We start from the raw sequence: 20060 nt of genomic DNA, 5'->3' as shown, positions 1-20060 counted from the left end.
GGTTATTTTGTTAACGAGTCGCTAAAAGCTAAAGAGCTTGTTATTATTAAATTTAAAAAATTTTACAATTAATTTTCCTTACATTTATTCGTAACCTCTAATTCCTCAAATGATTTATTTTCCGACAAGGTATTTCAGCTATCAGCCTAGATATGTAAGTTATTATTAGCCATAATTTTTCTAATTCATTTTCTTTTCGTTTAGGTACTTACAATATAATTTTACAATGTAATTAATAGCTATTTCACAAAAGATATTTAAATAAATTTCACGCAACGTAAGAAAATGTGTTCTGCTTTGTATCAATTGGTTTTCTTTTTTTCTCTAGTTTTGTGTTCGACATCGTTGGCAATGCTGTCGCTTGACAATTCATCTTACTCTTTCGAGGGGTCTTCGAATCCACAGCTGCTCTCCGCAAATGGTGCCCGAATGATGACATAATTTTTCTTGTATCATTTATTAATTTGCACTTGTCTGTGCAGTGGTTTTCGCTATAGTAGAACGGGACGATATATGTGATTCAAACTTGTATGCAGGATTTCAAAATGGTGTGCGATATTTGGTACAGCTCGAATATGCAAGTCAACAGGATGGAGGATGTTTTAGGCGAAAGTGATAATGACAGAGTTGAATTGAGTGAATATGAACCGTAAGTTTCTATATCAATTCCTCCTCTTAAAATTAAGAAAATTAAATCTCTGTCAGAGCAGTGCTGACTGAAAATAAATTGTCGTTCAAGGGGTTTATAATTAATATGTTGAAATAGCGTTGATGAGATCATCTAATTTTTCGTAAGTTTCCTAACACGGACTAGAAAATAAAGAACACCCAGTTTTTTTTTCACGCGATGGATACGTACACTTATACTACGTATCACGTTAACTAGAAAAACCTCGTAAAAACTGTGCTAATTTAAAATCCGCGTAAGAAAAAGCTTAACTGAAAATCCACGTAATAATAAGGATAAAGCGCAGCACTAATTTCCGTCATAAGCACTGTCAATTCGAAAAATTACGTGAAAAAAATGGGTCGGCTATATCTATGATATAACCGCAAGGTTGACGTGGGACTACCGCTGGCTTAGTAATCATTTGCATGTATTGATTAACCCTCCTGTATTCGCGGTCAAAATCATAACACGTATACTCGCGCACGGTGTCACAGACCGAAAATTGAACTTCTCTGTAATGTTGCCATTGTGTATTTTTCAGGCTTTATTAGCATTTATTTGAAGAAGAGGCTATGATTGAATGAAAAAACTCAAAAAAATATGTTTTCTTCGTCTTTATTATGTTTTAATAGTCATCTAATTCTTCCTCCTCAAACCAGAGTAATTTTCGATACTTCAACACAAAAAAAACAAATTCAAATTTCTTACTGTTATTAATTAAAAGTAAGCAACTGAATATAATTCATGGAAGTATAAAGAGTTATAAAATAACATAAAACGTATTAATAGATTGTGGTTTCATTGGAGTTAGAATCAGAACATAACTGCATGCTGCATTGGAGTTAGAATCAGAACATAACTGCATTTCGAGCATAACTGCATGCTCGAAACAAACACATTTTTACATTTCATGTATTTGTTGCGTGTTTTTCGGATCTTTTATCGAAGAGAAGAATGTATAACGACCTTTTAGATAATTACCAGATGACAAAGGTTCTGGAATATGAAGTTTGCATATTCTTTGTCTCTGTATTCTTGGTAAACTAATAATTAATGCCTTTATTAGATGGGGTATAAAAAGATGATATAAAATGATTTTTAGGAACTTCCTTTCTTTTTCTTGTTTTCTTGTCGATATTGTCCATTATAAAAAAATATCCCCGACAGTAGCTGTTAAAAAATAACCATCAGCCACCGATTAGTTTATAGTTTACTGTTTACAATTCTTCCACAAGTGAAATTCTTTCACAAGTGTGTATATGTATGACCATTCTATTTAGCGAATAACTATACGAAAGTCAAACATTTATATTTTGCTTTTAAACGTATGAATCTAACGATGAATAGTTAATATATGGATCCGTTCAATCCAGTTACAAAAGGGACTGAAATAAAATTAGAATAGTCCGGTAATGACCTTATGCATTATATTCAATAAATATTCCACGCCACATCAATTTATACATTTCATTCAACAATATTCTAGAATATGAAAAAAGGCACGTGTCCAAAAATGTTACTCCTATACTCGCGTCGGTGTATCAGGCCGAATGTGTGAAAAAAGAGGCATACGTCCACATTGTACCAACACATGCGATACGCTAAACGATGACGAACGACGAATAACGAAGCTAGAGAGAATCGCAAAGTCGTAGTGTTGATATTTTCTGAGAAATGAACGAATTATTGATTTCTCGGTCTGACAAACCAATGCGCCTTGGATTTGATGGCTGTGTTAGGGAACACAATTCGGTGGAAGCAAAATTTCTTCCTATTTGCATGTATTAACAATGCCAATTTCCCCAAGCAACTTTGGTGTTTTGATTGCATTGCACACTTTTACAGTTCACGCTTGATAATTGCACAATATTTTCTATTGGATGAAGATCTGGTCAATTTGGTGGATTCATACATTTTCAATATAATTTACATTCTACGACATGCTGTAATGGCAGCTGACTAAGTCAGGCCAGAACATCACGGGACCTTCGTATGGTCGAATGAACGGCAAAATTATCTTCTGAGCGAACATAGCGAATCTATCTGTGAAGACAAATTTGAACTCATCAGGAGAGTCCCCCTTACGTCTAGCATGTTAGTATTTTTGACCCGGGATTTGTCCAAAGTTAATTTTTTACACATACATGCGTTGTACTTGGTCAGAACTTGGTCGTACAGTTTCTTTCTACGGTTTTTGGCAATTAGGCACTAAGTAATCAACCCTTCCATATCAAAACGTTTTCATTAGTTTAAGGATATGACAACTAGAGGTGCGACTGGAACATACTTTATTGCTAAAGATATATATAGGGTACACAAAAGATCGAATCAGACAAAAGCTGGCGTACTATTTAATGGGATCGACTAAATCGACGATCAATTTTTCTTTTTCCAAAATTTTCAATGGAGGAACAGTACAATTCATCTTCTCACGTTCTCCGTGAGCATTTTTCATTAACGAATTCATTGATGAAAGAACTTTTACTGGGCTGATGATCAAATTCCAGACTGGCATTATATAGTCGACTGATTCATCAGCCTTAATGAATTTAATCAAACTATTAGTTTACATTAACCATCCGAGCTAATTCGAGAATTCCCAAGATTCCAAACTTTTAGGTTCATGAGATTTCTCTTTGATTCTAATGTTTCGCAGCGTCGTTGGGATTTTCTGAGGCGAAAAATCTCTGGTTACGTCTTCCTTCGGACGGGAAGTAAAAGAAGTTGGCCCGGCTCATGAGTTGTTGAGTCTGATAGGTAGGAACAGGTGGAGTCGCCTCCCTGATGTCGGTGATTGGCACTAAAGTGGCGGAAATATGCCGACGTAAAACAAGCGAAGATAAAAAAAAAAAAAAATAATGTTTCGCTGCTCCAAACCACGTGAAATAGCTTTCAGATTGATTTTTTATTCAACATAACAAGCTAAACGTCCGAATTAAAAAGAATCCAAACCCTAGCTAAAGAGACGTTCCCATATACTCCGTATACAGTTTTCTTCCCACAACCGCGTCCCCACGAAATAACTCCGACCAATTTGTTTCTGCACACCAGTGGTCCTCCGGAGTCTCCCGTACAGCTATCTATTCCGGATGCTCCTGCGCACAACATCTGGTTGGAGATTACGCTGTCGTATCTGGCATAGGCTGCTTTACAACGATCGTGACTAACTAGCGGTACCATAACGCTTCGTAGACGTTTCATCGCTCTCTTGGATTTTTCCGTTCTTCCCCAGCCACTAGCAACACACAACTCTCCCGGAGCATATTTATCTCTGTGATCGGATAGATCCACCGTTTGCACAGTGTTCCCACCGATGAATGGTGAGTTGAGTTCCAGCAGAGCGAAATCGCGATCTTTGCGAGTTTCAAGACCGTAAAGTTCATGTACTATAGATCTGGTCACATTTCGAACCTGTCCCCCTCGGTGGCTGTACCGTGAACCGGCACGAACAAACATCTCATGAGCTTCCACATGTTTCGCGCAGTGAGCAGCTGTGAGGACCCACTTGGGGGCGATAAGTGTTCCTCCACAAAAGAAACCATTGTAGTCTTTCAGTTTTGGGGCGTTGAGAGACACTATATACGGCATGTTTGCGATTTTATCTGCAGATCCGCCATAAATCATGGAACCGGATACGGAACATACGAGAAAGACACCGAAAATAGTCACCCACTGCGTTAGATGACTGTGCGCAAATGACCCGTTGTATAATTTTGATCGTTTACCCATAACGACGTGATTGCTTCTGGAATGTTTGGGTTCTGTGCAATACCTTAATCCCAATTGTTGATATAAATGTTACTCACGTTGAACTGTAACAAAAGTATAAAATCAATTAGCGATATTTTCTCTTTGCTTCTGTTAACCGATAGTTGATTTCCAAGACAAATTGTGATCTTGAAACAAGTCGTGAAAAATTGGTTGAATATTGGGATGGAATGTGTAGAAATCTGTGAAAGATATGTGAAAAATCATTCAATTGGTGATACATTTACAGTGGATTTAGATCTCTCCACCGATATACTTCGTTCAATAAGATTTGTGGTTCGATAAGAAAAACAGGATTTTATGGTTTGTGATTAAATGAAGACTTAAAACACGCTTCCGATCTCTTTGTTGGATGAAAATCGTTCCACGTAGGGTAAAACGGACAGTGAGGGTAATATGGACAGGTGGTTGATTTGTATAGTTACAGTATGATTTTTAAATTTTTGGTAATTATAATCCTTTCTACATGTTATTTTATAATATAATAAACCACCCTATGATAATAAATAATGATCAAAATCGGAAAAGGGAAACTAAAACCGAAATCGTATTTAATTCCGCGTGTGGTAATTTTTGCGGCTTCGATATTAACCCCTTAGCGTATTATTGAATACGTCACACATCAAGTGATTTCACTACTCTGCTGAGCATTTTAGCGCCCTATGTTATGCAAGTACACCACGATTGAGACAAGATGTTGTACGCGAACGGGTTAAGCATTTTGAGTGGTTTGATTTCAAAATTCAATTCGCTGCAAATTGGATCAAACAGAAACGTGGGATTTAGCGTAGCCGGAAATCAAACCGAACGCATAATTCATTGCACAGTCCCTTATTCGTATTGAATGAGCAACTGGATTTCTTGTGTTCGACAAATCAGAACGCGGACATTTCGTGAAGATAATGCTCAACATTTTTCAATTGTTCGAAAGTAAGACCTATTGATACAAAAATCTCTGGTAAACACATGAGCAATAAGCGTTTGAAATTGAACAATTTTCGCGATGCGGCAGATTTTTCGTTTTTCAATTTGTGAAAGACGTAATCCAGACGCATAAATAGAACCTCGTTGACATCACGAGTAGGTAAGCACACAATTGTGCAGAACAAATGTATGGGAAAATGGGAATGCTTTCAATTTTTGTTAATTTCAGCCATTCAGAGATTAGAAAATCGTAATGTATAGCATATTTAACAAATCTTAGCGTATTTCCAATTCAATGAGTTTGAAAATCATCAAAATCCGTTCGATCAAAGATAGATTAATGTTAACTTTATATCATAAAATCGTGACCAGTTTTTTATTTTGTGTTTGTTTTTCTGGCACCCTTACTGACTTACGTTAACAACGCAGTCATGTCTTGAACAACTTTCTTTTAATTTTCGACGTAGGACTTCGTCTATGTCTACAGATTTTCGAAGTCATTGGCTCATGTTATCAACTCATTGGCGCATCAACTGAAGGTTTTTAAGTTATTTCAATCAAAACAATCCAATATATTATTCATACGCATGCATTAATTTCGTTCAATATCTAGCTTCCAACGAAATGACATTCTTTACATTTTTTTTTTTTAAATTCTGAAGCAAGAAGTTTTAAGAAATCCTCTATTATAAATTCTATTTTCTGTAGAGATATCATTCATGACTAATACCGTTTCACTTGAGGTATGTTATGATGATATAAAACGCCCAGAAACGTCGTACCTTTCTGACATGTTCTCATGAAATGTTATGCCTTTTTGTTTAAGTCGTAGTCGTATTTTAAGCTGAAGGCTGGAAAAGCACCCCATTGGATGGTTTGTTTCCTACTTAGTGTGATCAATGTCTTCAAATTATATCCTAACTATACACCACTGTGCACGGAAATCCAGTTCCTCGCTCTAGCAACGTTTCCATACACTACGTACGGACTGTACGGACTCCCACACGTATTTCCACGTCCCCATGAAACAATTCCAGTCAACTTCAAATTACATACCAATGGTCCTCCGGAATCACCATTGCACGCATTTATCTCACTTCCTCCGGCGCATATCTTTGCTTCCGTGATCTGGGCCGTAATAAAGAATTTTTGACATTTATCCCTCGCCACCAGTGGAATCTCAGCGCTTCGCATACGGATACGGTTTCACGGATCCACGTGAGCTTTCTGACCTTCCCCAGCCAGCAACGAAGCATATATCTTCGGGAGCGTGGTGATCATTGCGATCCGTTAGAGGTACCGGATAAGTGGTGTCCTCAGGGGCGAGTGGTGACTCCAGCTCCAATAGAGCGAAGTCGAAATCATTGCGAATGAAGAGGTTGTTATACTCATGGACCACAACACGACTCACACTGCGAATCTGTCCACCTTGGTTCCTGTACGATGATCCAGCTCGAACGATGAAGTCATCGAGCCCAACGTTTCTCATACAGTGACCCGCCGTGAGGATCCATGAGAGAGCTATGATTACTCCTCCACAGAAATGACGTTGGCGGAATTTTCCGGTGTTCAGGGACACCAAATATGGTGCATTTTTGATAGTATCGCTCGATCCGCCAGCCACGCTCTCCGATACGGTGGTCGTGAAGAACACGTAGAAAGTAACAACACACATCAATAAACGACATCGCTTCCATGAGGCGTGATTAAATTCCGAAACTGTTCTCATGTTTTGATGAAGGTATTTGTGACTCATGAGGAACAATAAAACATTTAAAATCTGCAATATCGCTGTAAAAAGGGACTTACATTGAACAGACTCCATAACTAACACTTTTAGTTTTCATGCTGTTGAATCGCATCGATTTACAATGCTGATTTCGCTTTACGATTTGCTTGGTTTTTCGTGAACGAAGGTACTTCCAAATGATCGTGAGTGCCCGAAGACAGACGAACTAGGACGGAAAAATGCTACATCATCTAAAAACGTTGAGATCGGAACCACAAGTTACACATCTAAAAGTTACAAATTACAAATCTAAAAGATAGTCATACAGAACTCTATTGATTAGCAACACGTATAATGGGCGATATTTATATTTCAATTTAAATGTTACTCGGGTGACAATTCGTCAAGTTTTGGTAGAAAATTCTCACATAAAGAGGGCTTAAAAGGTTGAAGCTCCTCATCTTACACCATCTCACATCGGAAGACGCCTGAGTTTTGCCAAAGCTCACATGAGCCGACAGTGGGACATGGTATGTTGTGACAAAGAATGTTTCCAACAGAATGCATTTTGCTATATGCCATAACGAAAAGTTATTCAATGTATAGGTTATCTCTACTGATGGAAAAAAATGTACAATTTTTGAGGTCCTGATTGTTTCAGCGTGATTTACGGGCGGAAGAACAGTATTTTTCAACCAGGAATTTTGGTGGAGGCTTGTGTATGGTTTGCACGGGATTCTTTGCAATAGGAAAGCTCAACATAACTTTCACATCATTCATAGATTACATACATGTTCTGGAACTCTCTCTCCTACCGTTTTTGCGTGAATATAGTCACAAAAAATTCACATTCCAGCTAAACAATGCTTTCATTCATACCAGCAAGTAAATTAAGTAATGGATTATGAACCAAAAACTCAATTTTTTGTACTGATCGGCTCGCTCTCCAGACATGAATCCTGTTGAAAATCTTAGTACGCAGAATCTACACTGAGGAGAAACAGCACACCACGATTGAAGAGCTCATGGTCGCAATTTCGGAAACATAGAAAAATATCTAGAAATCCGTTCAGCATAATTTGGTAAATACTATTCTAAGACGAATTTTCCAGGTCATTAGTCGAAATGGCAAGGTTGCCAATTATTGACATGTAAATCAGCCGATCGTTTTGAATTTTTCATTGATGATACATATGAAGTTTGAAATGGTCTTATAGAAACTGGACAGCTGAAATTGTCATATTTAAGCACAATAAATAAACAAACAACTCTTTTGAACGAAACTGACGTTAAATATATTTTATTCTAAGCATTCAACTATGTATGAATGTATCTTGTTGAAATTCTAACTGTTTGTGTTGTAACGAAATAGAATCATCGAACTCCCTCTATCTTTTCTCAATATATTCGGATGAATTATAGTATTTTTGATATACTAACCAATCTATATATATATATATACAAAAATGGATTTTTGTCTGTCTGTCTGATTCTTATGGACTCGAAAACTACTGAACCGATCGACATGAAAATTGGTATGTAGAGCTTTTTGGGGCCGGGGAAGGTTTTCATGATAGTTTGAGACCCCTCCTCCCTCTCTAAGGGGTGCTGCCAAACAAATGAAACACAAATTTATGCATTACTCGAGAATTAATCAAGCAAACGAAACCATATTAGGTATATGGAGGTTTTAGGGCGTAATTAATGTTTTCACGGTGGTTAGTTACTCCACCCCCTCTCGAACGGGGGGTTGCCATACAAATTAAACACAAATGTCTGCATTACTCGAGAACTAATCAAGACAATGCCAAATTTGGCATGCGAAGGTTTTAGGGGACACAAAACGTTTCTATGGTGAATAGACACACCTCCCGTCTATTCTGTCTATTCTGTCTCTGAGGGGGGAAGGGAGGCTGCCATACAAATGAAGCATAAATTTCCGCATAATTCAAGAACTAATCAAGCAAACGGAAATGTGGATGTTTTATGGGGAAGAAACATTCCTAAGATGGTTCAACACTCTTCCCACCTTTCTAAGGGGGGACAATAAATAGAAATGAAACCCAAATTTCTACATATGTCGAGAACTAATCAAGCAAATGGAACCAGGTTTGACATATGGAGGTTTTAGGGAGCAATAAATGTTGTTATGGTGGTTTGACACTCCTTTCTTCTCTCTTAAGAGGAGGAGGGGATGGTGTTCAACAACTCGAGAACTAATCAAACAAATGGAATTAAACTTAGCATATACAGGTTTTAGGGATCGATAAACGTTTCTATGATGGATCCACACTCCTCCCCCCCTCCCAAAGGGGAGAAGAGGGAAGTGGTCTGTCTTTATTCTATCATATTTTCTGTATCAAACATTTATTCCTTGTAACGGAGAAACATGTTATTTACAAGTGGATGAAAAATATTGAACGAGAATTGTGTCTGAAAATAATCTGATATTAAAATGATGAGCTTTGGTAGAAGTACTAGGAATGTTATAGCACAAGGTAAATTCAACGGAGTCGATTAGAAGAGCAATCAATGAACAGTTCTGCGATTGGATTCATGAACTTGCGCTTAGTAAGAAAACGTGAATGTTTGAAGGTATTGATAACAAAAAACAAATTTTGGGCGGGACGAAGTTTGCCGGGTCAGCTAGTCTACTATATTCTAATAGCTCTTTCATTTGATATCCATATTGATGGGGCATTAAAACAAAATCACCGTTTTATAGTGGTGGTCATTTCGGATTTGATTTTTGACGTAGGACTACGTCTTTCATTTCTATACCGGGGTGTAAATTCAAAGTTTCGAAAACGAAAGCGTTACGCCGGAGACTAAAATAAAATCGTGGGGCACGTTGGATTTCCATTATCCGCATTTAATGGTTTCATCATATGCCCCACGATTTTATTTCATACTCATCAATGTCCTTAATTGATGAATATGGTATTATAACTGCTAACTGATACTTGCCCAATTATTTTCTGAATTTTATATCATTATCTGTATTATTATGTTTAATCACAAAAAAAACCGTTTAACTTAAAAAGTTTTTCTTACTTATTTTATTTACGCATAGGATTATCAAAACAAATATACTATCTATTATCAAATCGCACATTTATTATGGAAACAGCTAGTTGGTCAGCACACAAATTTCAAAAACCGACTGTTGTTCTTCGTTCAGTATAAGTTTCGACGCATTGAACACAAAAACGGAGTGCGCATTTGATAACTGTTAAGTGGCGTGTACCAATGGTCGGACGGAAAACAACCGTTGTAAATTGATGCGAGTATGCATGGAACACCCACAGTCGATCGATTAGCTCAAGTGATGGCTCTACGAGGGTAACCTTTTTAGCAGTGGTTGGAGTTTTTCATACTTCGTTGTAGCACTAGTGTACGGAAGTCGTACGTGTAGGATAGGGATGAAATCAAAAGTCGGTCATCCTGCTTTCGAGTGGTGCCATTTACTGTTGTATTTGATCGCTTCCTGTATTTCTTTCACATTTGTCGTTCCGATGGCAATATCTGGCGGAGCTGTCGACAGTATTGACAATGTACCATATATAGTATCGCTAAACATCAGAAAGGTGGGTCGAAAAGGTCATTTCTGTGGCGGATCCATTATATCACCGTCATGGGTCCTCACAGCGGCCCACTGCATGAGACGTGTGCAACCCGGAGAGTTTGTTGTTCGTGCCGGATCGTCGTACATGAACCGAGGTGGACAGATTCGGAATGCGAGTCGTGTTATCGCTCATGAGCTATACGACGGCGACGTCCGTAAAGATTACGATTTCGCTCTGATACAACTGGATAGGCCGTTCGACATTGGGAACACCGTCCAATCGGTGGCTTTAATCGGCATTCCGCAAGGTAAACTGGCAAAACTGGACGGAGTAATGTGCATTACTGCTGGTTGGGGAATAACAGAGTTTTCCAACAAAACCATGAGTCGTTTACGAAGTACTCCGATTCCAGTGGCGCCTAGAACAAAATGTCAAAAATCCTTTCCTACGACTGAAGTCACGGTAACGATGTTGTGCGTCGGAGGAAAGGGACCAAATTCCTGTTCTGGGGACTCTGGAGGGCCGTTGGTGTGCAAAAAGAAACTTGTTGGAGTTGTTTCTTGGGGACGTGGTGGAAAAGGTGCTTGTGGAGGAAAGAATTCGGAGTACGGAGTTTATGGGAATATCCAATCAGCGAGAAATTGGATTCGTGTACATTCTGGTATCTGAAAAGTTGTTTGTTGTTTTTTTTCAATAAATCTATTTCGATTTGGCATTCTGATGAACCTCATTCAGTTTTGAACCAGAATGCCTTGTTTGACTTGATACGAAAATTCGATCTCGTTAATTGTGCTCCATAAGATTTTTTCGTTACTCGCTGTAGTTAAAATATTCCAACGGAAATTCCTCAAGAGTTTTTAGTTGTTAGGATAAGAAGTATTCAAAACGTAGAAGAGAAAAATGCGACTATCCCGAACTCATTGATGCATATCAAGCAGATCGTCAAATGTTAGTCAAGTCATAAAATCAAAAAGATCAAAATCTGTGAAATATTTCAAGCAGAAATTAGAAAAGCTGTTTGTTTTTTTTTCATTGAAATTTGTTTATGTGCAAAAGGGCAGTAGAACCAATTGGGGGAACAACTCGAAATTTCATGAAGACATGAGTGGATAGCTCAGGACTACCACGTTAGCGGAAGACTACAAATAGCAGAACTATCCTACTATGGGAGGCATGAAAATTTTCAGTAAGTAAATGATACGTTTGAAAAAAGTATAAATTAAACAACATGGTTGGCAGAAACTCTAATGCTCTATGTTAAACTGTAGCAAAATTGAAACTTGTTGACAATAGCAACGATTTATTTTTCAATTAATGCAGCTCAAAACTATGGTTGCTATAGGGTAACAAAACAAAATGTTTTTTTTAAATTATGTTTCTATGTTCAGTGGGCGTTATAAAAAAAAAGTACTTATGCACATCAGTCTTGTAAATTTATTCCAGTCATACTTATTACCTCGCAGTAACGCATTGAAACTCAAGATTACGGGTCATATACTAATAATGAGCGTTACTCTAAAGATGCACAAGGAAAACGAACAAATTACCGATATATTCCATTTTTTTAAAATATAGCAAGGTAAACAAATAGAAATGTTTAACAATTAGCACGGATCGGGACGACCGTATAATGAAATTGTAGAATAAAAGTGGATAAGCGCGGATTGAGAGGACCGCACAAACGGGTACGGCTCGGGACGACCGTATAAGAAAATGTAAAAGTAAAAAGTGCGGATCGGGAGGACCGTGCTGTGTAAAAATGGAAGTAAAAATATTTGCGGATCGGGACGACCGTATGGAAATATGATAATGATAAGAATGCGGATCGGGACGACCGTGCTGTGTAAAAATGGAAGTAAAATTATTTGCGGCTCGGACCGCGCAGAACAAGTACGGGTTTGGGACGACTGTATGGAGAATAGAACTTGACTCGATATTTTGTAGTTAAACGTCTTCAATTAGCTCATACATTCCAAAGGTGGTTCAAATGTTTCCTGAACAAAATCCGCCTTTTTTCGTCTTTCCTTTAATTCAACTTATTTTCGAGAAGAGAGAAGATGTGTGGCATGCCCATTTCTGGCAACACGGAAATCAGTTTAGCAATTAAGTGGCCTGGGCACTCGGTACATCATCTGCCATCTTATCAGCAGGCAGTCACCGTTCGACTTCGGGCGGTCTCCGATTATCCCGCGGACGCTCAGAGACACGTAGTGTCTTATGTTATTGACAACTGACTTTGTTAGTTTATGTAACTAGGCTAGAGTATTCTTGATATTTTTGTCGTTGACATAATATGATCATCAAGGTCTTCTACTAGGATCGATCTTCACGTTGTTAATACGTATGAAAATGAAATATTATCCACTTTGAATGATTTCAAAGTGGATGAGTTGTATATTGTGATTTTGATTTTGCAATGATGCTTCGACGTTGAGAGATTATTTGGAAATGTTGTTTTTTTTATCCCATCTGTTTTATGTTATTAGGCTCATTTAGCAATTCAGCTGTAACAGAGCCGAGTTTATTAGTGTACATTTTTATATTAGAATAATTTTTGTTGTATATTACACTGTAGCCATTTTTTAGGCGTAAGAGTATTCCTATCTATCGATAAACATTTGTTTTTCTCTATTACACAGTAGCCATTTAAGTGTAAGAGAATTCCTATTCTATCGATACACACGTCGGCTTTTTCGGCGTAAGAGTATTCCTATTTCCTATTGTACGAATGTTCACAGTTGGACTGTTCACAGCGGGACTGTTGATATGAGGCTTCAATTGTTGTGTTATTAACATTATCAATTACCGATGCAACATACCGTAATGTGAGCGGTAATGGACTGGGATTACCATCACATGATTATTGTTGCGTGGTCGCAGTAGCTAGAATAACACACAAAGATGGTCAGTTGAGGGAGTTATGAGTTCATGATCGTTCGCAACCAATTGAGCTACGAAGAAGCAGAAAAAGAATAAAAAGAAGAAGAAGAAGAAGAAGAAGAAGAATAAACATTACTCAGTTTAATATTAACTGAGTAACTAGCTAACATGATGTGTTCACGTTGAGAGTTTGTTTGGGAATGTTGTTGTTGTGCTCATTGTTCGGGTCGCTCAGTGCAAGCAATCTGTATTAATTAGTTGTTTGTTTTAGAGGCGGGCGTCAGGCGTCTGATTCAAGTGAATGTTTCTGGCTTTTCTCAATACAGTGATTTTATCCGTAAATGTCAAGTAATTTTTCAGCTAGTTCCTGATAATTCTCACTGTCCATCCTGTTTGTGTCGTATAGTTCTTGCTACTATCAATTTATGCAATTGTGGTCAAGGATCTCAAGGATTTGTTGGTTTTTTGGTGGTTCGAGAGATACACTCACACATACCAGTTCGTGATATCTTATCTAGTCACGATCTGATGATTATATTTTTATATACTGCCGTTCTACGCATAGTTGTCCAATGGTACTTTTTGACAATTTAAATTTTTCTTCATAGAACGATGTTTTTATGCCTAAACATCCGGAAAAATACAAAAAAAACCAATGTTTGTTCCTAGCATGCATTTTTTTTATAGATCCATTATAAATAAATCGATTCAAGTACAAGAATGTTATGTGGCGCTTTCATACACTCATTACTGGTTTGGAAGAGCGAAATATTTCTCAAACAAATAAAACGGATCAAACGGATTTCTGATCAGTTGAAAGAACTTAATTCCAATTGTATCCAACGATCACAGTCCTACTTCAAGCTCCCGTCCGCGCTCCTGTCCCAGACCTTTCTACTTTTTTATATAGTCGACATTGCTCTTAAGTGATGATGAAACGAATTAGTTTGATACAAAACCCCTTGTCTCTACCCTATAACTTAAGGTCTATTCTTTTAAATGTACTCTATTCCCACATTCTATAAACGCACCCCCACTTTACGCAAATAACAATGTTTACGCTTTAATCAGTATGTGTGACATACGCCACTGTGTAAGTATTAGTGAATCATATATATTCCACATTGAATAGGGATAGTGTGTTCGTTGCATCTGTCAGAAACACGATATATCCGTTTTCGAAGCTCCCATTTTTATAAACGCAGTGACCAAATGCAGGCAAACTTTTGACTTTGCATAAATTTTCTCGATCGTATTGCTTGAAAATGTCAAAAGGAAGTGTTCTAAGTGAAAGAGAAAGGGGAATGGTCGAAGCCTACCGACGAGAAAAGGTGCCTCTTTGCGAAATTCCTCGTAGACTCAGTAGATCAGATTCGGTGATAAGAAACTTCTTGAAGAATCCGAGAAAGTATGCAACAACCAAACGAAAGGCTAAACAATCAAAGCTGTTGGCGCGGGATGAACGAAGAATTGTGAAATTGGCGTCGAATTCAACAATATCGGTGTCCAAGATCAAATCCGAGCTGGATCTACCTGTTGCGGATGAGACTATTCGTAAGGGTTTGCACTCCAGCCCCAACATGACCAGACACACCAGATCACAAGCAAACACGTTTGGATTTCGCAAAAGTGAACATGGATCGTCAGTGGGACACGGTAAAGTCTTCGTTATTTCCTGTATTTTTCGCAGATAAATGTTACAATGCAATTACAAGCTATTAGAACTTATGATTTTTATTTATTCATCTTCAGGTTATTTTTCTGATCAGAAAAAAAATCAATCTGGATGGCCCCGATGGATTTACGGGATATTGGAGAGATGTGCGGAAGGAACCAATGTACTTCTCAACACGGAACATTGGTGGAGGATCTTTGATGGTCTGGATCGGATTTTGCGCAAAAAGAAAGCTCAACCTAGCATTCACATCATGCAAAATGAGTTCGCCAGACTACATAGAGGTCTTGGAAAACAGCCTGATTCCATTCAAAGCGAAGTATCGTTGCCAAAAATTTGTATTCCAGCAAGATAATGCTAGTATACACACGAGTTCAGTGACAAAATCCTGGTTGGAGTCCCGAAAAATTGAACTGATGTGGTGGACAACCCGCAGCCCGGATCTAAATCCTGTAGAAAACATCTGGGAAATAATCATGCGGCGAATCTGCGCCAACGGAAAGCAGTATAACAGTATTGCTGAACTAAAACTGGCAATTTCGGCGGCCTGGGAAAATTTTGAGATGGAAACTATAAAGAACTTGGTCAAAAGCATGCCCAACCGGATTTTCCAGGTGATCGAGCGTGGCGGAAGACCAACTGACCACTAAAATGCAGAAATTTGTCAACCCATTGAGTAATATAACGTTCCACATCTTAAAACAGCCGGTGCGTTTATAGAAAGTGGGAACCGGTTTTTATGAAATAAGCACAAATCATGAATTCTTGCTTACACGTTTTTGTTTTTGTTATGGATTTTGGTTTTTAAATACATCTCTTTTGAAATAAAATACATGAAACTGATCAATTTTGTCCTGGTCCTTGAGATCTTTGAAAATCGGAGGTGCGTTTATAGAAAGTGAGAATAGTGTATAACACACGATTTGGTCGAAAAATTTAACGACTTAACTTTTAGCCAAAATACCACCCTAAAAAACCGCCAATAATCGATGTAAGAACGCGCAAAATATCAATGCCTATCGAAGTGATTTGTTCCTGTTGCGGCTCAAAGTGAGTACTTTTTATAACAATGACCGGAATTTTTAGATGCACTTTGTAACACGAACAATCATTGGAATGAGAATGCGACCAGGATTCAGCATTTGTCCTCTGGTGCGATGTCGTCTTTTGATGTGTATGGTCATCTGTCGTGCACTCTTTCCAGTCATCGCATCAAGTGAAATAGTCGGTGGATCACTGGCAAAAATCTCCAGCATGCCATTCTTGGTGTCCGTGAGTAACAGCAAAGCGCAGCATTTTTGTGGGGGAGCAATCATATCCCCCTCATGGGTGGTCACGGCGGCGCATTGTGTGGTTGGTAAATCAGCCGGGGAGATTTTCGTCCGTGCAGGATCCCAGTACAAGGGCCGAGGAGGGCAGCTTCGGAATGTAAGCAGCATAGTGGTTCATGAGGAATTTGATGTCTTCACCGCAAATGATCGTGATATCGCCCTGCTAGAGCTGGAACCACCGCTCGAGCTTGGGGACAACGTTCACTCGGTACCCATGGCCGACTCGCGGGATCATTTTGGCACCGGAGAAATGTGTCTCATTGGAGGCTGGGGAGTCATTGAATATCCAAAGAAATATGGAAGAGGCCTGAGAATAGCAATGGTCCCACTAGTAGGTAAGGACGTCTGCCAGCAATCATATGACCCGGATGCGATTGTGACGGATGCAATGCTATGTGCCGGTGGAACCGGCCCGGATGCATGTCAAGGTGATTCAGGTGGACCATTGGTGTGCAGGGGAAAGTTTGTCGGAATTGTTTCGTGGGGACGTGGCTGTGGAGCAAAAGGAGACTATGGTGTATACACCAGCATTGCTGCTTTAAAGGTTTGGATTTTGTTCCAGACTGGTATAATATAGGAACATGAAACAAAATATTTTTGCAAAAGTTATAGAACAAAAAAATTACAAATATATAGAACCCACATCCTGTAACACCAAACTGAAAATAAGTGTTACTGATGTGAGAAACTCTGACATCTGCATCAAATCCTTTGATTTGATGATCTCTGACCTTTCTTGAATATGAGAATCGTATAGATGACAGAGAGTCGGGGTAGAAAGTTTATTTCTGCCTCAATCTAGAACTTTTTTTCTCACTATTGGGTTGCTCAACCAGTTTTGTTGTTTGAAAAGAAATGATATTATTGGATTCGTTGTTTTATATTTCTAAAGCGCTACTACACGAGTCAACTCAATCGTATACTAACAGCTGTAAAATGTTTACAAGACCCTGCATTTTGCAACAAAAGAAATAAATAGTTATAAAAATCTTGTTATTGGAAGTTATAGAACAAAAAGAATCAGAATCGTTACAGAGATGTCTTACAGTGACAACGTCTGGTGCGCTTTATGGGCCGATGGAACCATTGTTTCGTTTGTCATTGAAATTATACTGGTCGGAACTTAACAGTTAATGGTGATCACCACAGGGCCATGAATAAGTAATTTTGGAAAATAGTCCAGAGAATAGGCCTTCAAGATTTGACGATGTTACATTTCCTCCGGGCCAGACAAAATTACAAATAATTGTCGATACGAATAAAGCCGAATACATGATAATGAACACAATATATCTGTGTTTTAATCAATTTATAGTGCTATGTCTTTGTACTTCTAAAGTACCTTTTAAGGGCACTAGTTGTGCAGCCTAACTAAAATTATTGTGAACAGTATGAAATGAACAAAAACGAAAAATCATTCTTAATAAATGTGAAAAAAGAAAACGAAAAATTCGTTCTACTATAGCTAAACGCAAAATTTAATGATATGGGTATGATCGGCACAGCGAATTTCGCTTGGAAAAGTGCATGATAGTTTGTTTCGTCAGTAACATTTTACTCCTCGAGTAGTCCGCAATATTCAGCGATCATGGATATAAAAGCACTGATAACTTTGGTAGTATCAGTTGGAACGTCCATAATTACCACGGAGGCGAATGAATCATCCACCCGCGTAAAGCGAATTATTGGAGGCGGAAGGCTTCCCATATCCAGAGTACCTTACCAGGTAGTACTAACCTGGCAGGGCTTCGTCATTTGTGGTGGCGCTATAATAGCACCTATGTGGATTCTCACTGCTGCGCATTGTCTGAACCGATTTCAGGAACTGGACATTCTCATTCGAGCGGGTTCGGATCGTCGCAACACTGGAGGCATAGTGCGACACATGAAGTGGTCCATCATTCATCCACATTACTCGGCCAACCGAGTGACCAACGATGTTGCGTTGATTCTGCTTAACACTCCGCTCGTCGTATCATCGGGGATAAGCTGCATCAAGATGGCCCATCAGGGCCACGCTCCGATTATCGGTCAACGTGGACTTGTTTCGGGGTGGGGCGTGACGAATCCATATTTGGATGTAGCGGTGCCAAGTTCTTACCCAATAACACTGCAGTATACGTCCTTACCGGTGATAGATTTCGAATGGTGCAACGAAATGTACCCGTCGTACACTTTGTTACGTGGAGCGCAGTTCTGTGCTGGGTACGTGAATGGTGGGACGGACACCTGCACCGGAGATTCTGGGGGGCCATTTGTGGTCGATAGAATTCTGGTGGGTATTATTTCGTGGGGGGTGTCCTGTGCGGAACCTTACCATCCTGGAGTATTTTCCAATGTTGGTACATACAGATTTTGGATAGATGAAGTTGTTCGCCAGTATAGCCGATCTGGAGCAATGATGTGTTCACATTATTTTTGAGAAGAGTGTAAACAATCGGAAATACAATGTGATCTGAAAAAAGTTATATAATATATATTTATTTTATTTATTTTGGCTTAACGTCTATACAGCATGGCCTGATTCACAATTTTCTCCAATTAACTCGGTTCGTGGCTACCTCTCTCCAATTTCGCGGGCACCCCGTGCTCACCATGTCATGCTCCACTTGGTCTAACCACCTTGCTCGCTGTGCTCCTCGTCGTCTCGTACCAGCCGGATTCCCGATGAACATCATTTTTGCAGGATAGTTGTCCGACATTCTTGCAACATGTTCTGCCCAGCGTATCCTTCCAGCTTTGACCATTTTCTGGATACTGGGTTCGCCGGTGAGTCGCATGAGCTCGTGGTTTATCCTTCGCCTCCATACGCCGTCCTCCTGTACACCGCCGAAGATAGTTCTTAACACCCTTAACAGGTCCTCTTCGAGTATTGTCCACGTCTCGTGCCCGTAGAGGACAACCAGTCTTATGAGCGTTTTGTACAGGGATCATTTCGCACGACTGCTAAGTCTGTTTGACCTTAAGTGTTTGTGGAGACTATAGAAGGTACGACTCCCATTGATGATGCATCTCCGGATCTCGCGGCTGGTATCATTGTCAGACGTTACCATTGAGCCAAGGTAGACAAATTGGTCCACTACCGCGAACTCATCGCCGTCGATCATTACACTACTACGTAATCGGGTCCTGTCGTGCTCGGATCCGAAAGCCAGCATGTATTTAGTTTTAGACGCATTGATTTTCAGTCCAATTCTCTCTGCTTCGTGCTTAAGTCTGGTGTAATGTTCAGCTACAGTCTCAAATGTTCTGCCGACAATGTCTACGTCATTAACGAAGCAGATGAATTGACTGGATCGCAAGTTAAACGCCGCTCGTTTCATAACACCCTCTAGCGCGATGTTGAACAGTAGGCAAGAGAGACCATTCCCTTGTCGAAGCCCCCTGCGGGACTCGAATGGATCAGATAATCCACCCGAAATTCGCGCAAAGCACTGTATTCCATCCATCGTAGCCTTAATCAGTTTTGTCAGCTTCACGGGGAAGCCGTTTTCGTCCATGATTCTCCATAGCTCTT

General features: G+C 39.1%; 5 protein-coding genes across 5 annotated transcripts; 3 read left to right on the top strand and 2 right to left on the bottom strand.

Annotated features, from left to right (window-relative positions):
* Nucleotides 1-3556: 3556 nt before the first annotated feature.
* On the bottom strand, nucleotides 3557-4442 carry LOC129779047 (trypsin-2-like). The gene has a single exon (XM_055786300.1). It carries the CDS (start codon nucleotides 4397-4399, stop codon nucleotides 3593-3595), a length of 807 nt encoding a protein of 268 aa, XP_055642275.1. The 5' UTR covers nucleotides 4400-4442; the 3' UTR covers nucleotides 3557-3592.
* Nucleotides 4443-6044: 1602 nt separating this feature from the next.
* Nucleotides 6045-7068, bottom strand: LOC129773241 (trypsin-2-like). The gene is made up of 2 exons (XM_055776834.1): nucleotides 6552-7068; nucleotides 6045-6520 (listed from the first exon to the last, which is right to left on the bottom strand). Exons 1-2 carry the CDS (start codon nucleotides 7035-7037, stop codon nucleotides 6284-6286), a joined length of 723 nt encoding a protein of 240 aa, XP_055632809.1. The 5' UTR covers nucleotides 7038-7068; the 3' UTR covers nucleotides 6045-6283.
* Nucleotides 7069-10469: 3401 nt separating this feature from the next.
* LOC129773240 (trypsin 3A1-like) lies at nucleotides 10470-11326 on the top strand. The gene has a single exon (XM_055776833.1). The coding sequence runs from the start codon at nucleotides 10514-10516 to the stop codon at nucleotides 11324-11326; it is 813 nt and encodes a 270-aa protein (XP_055632808.1). The 5' UTR covers nucleotides 10470-10513.
* A 4990-nt stretch (nucleotides 11327-16316) lies between these two features.
* Nucleotides 16317-17484, top strand: LOC129778048 (trypsin-4-like). Its single transcript, XM_055784697.1, has one exon. It carries the CDS (start codon nucleotides 16329-16331, stop codon nucleotides 17118-17120), a length of 792 nt encoding a protein of 263 aa, XP_055640672.1. The 5' UTR covers nucleotides 16317-16328; the 3' UTR covers nucleotides 17121-17484.
* A 624-nt stretch (nucleotides 17485-18108) lies between these two features.
* LOC129773238 (trypsin-6-like) lies at nucleotides 18109-18965 on the top strand. Its single transcript, XM_055776832.1, has 2 exons — nucleotides 18109-18269; nucleotides 18366-18965. Exons 1-2 carry the CDS (start codon nucleotides 18132-18134, stop codon nucleotides 18963-18965), a joined length of 738 nt encoding a protein of 245 aa, XP_055632807.1. The 5' UTR covers nucleotides 18109-18131.
* The last annotated feature ends 1095 nt before the right edge of the window (nucleotides 18966-20060 follow it).

This window comes from Toxorhynchites rutilus, chromosome 3 (assembly GCF_029784135.1).
Source record: "Toxorhynchites rutilus septentrionalis strain SRP chromosome 3, ASM2978413v1, whole genome shotgun sequence".
In the NCBI taxonomy this organism is placed as follows: domain Eukaryota; kingdom Metazoa; phylum Arthropoda; class Insecta; order Diptera; family Culicidae; genus Toxorhynchites; species Toxorhynchites rutilus.
This window is presented reverse-complemented; position numbering and strand designations above follow the sequence as displayed.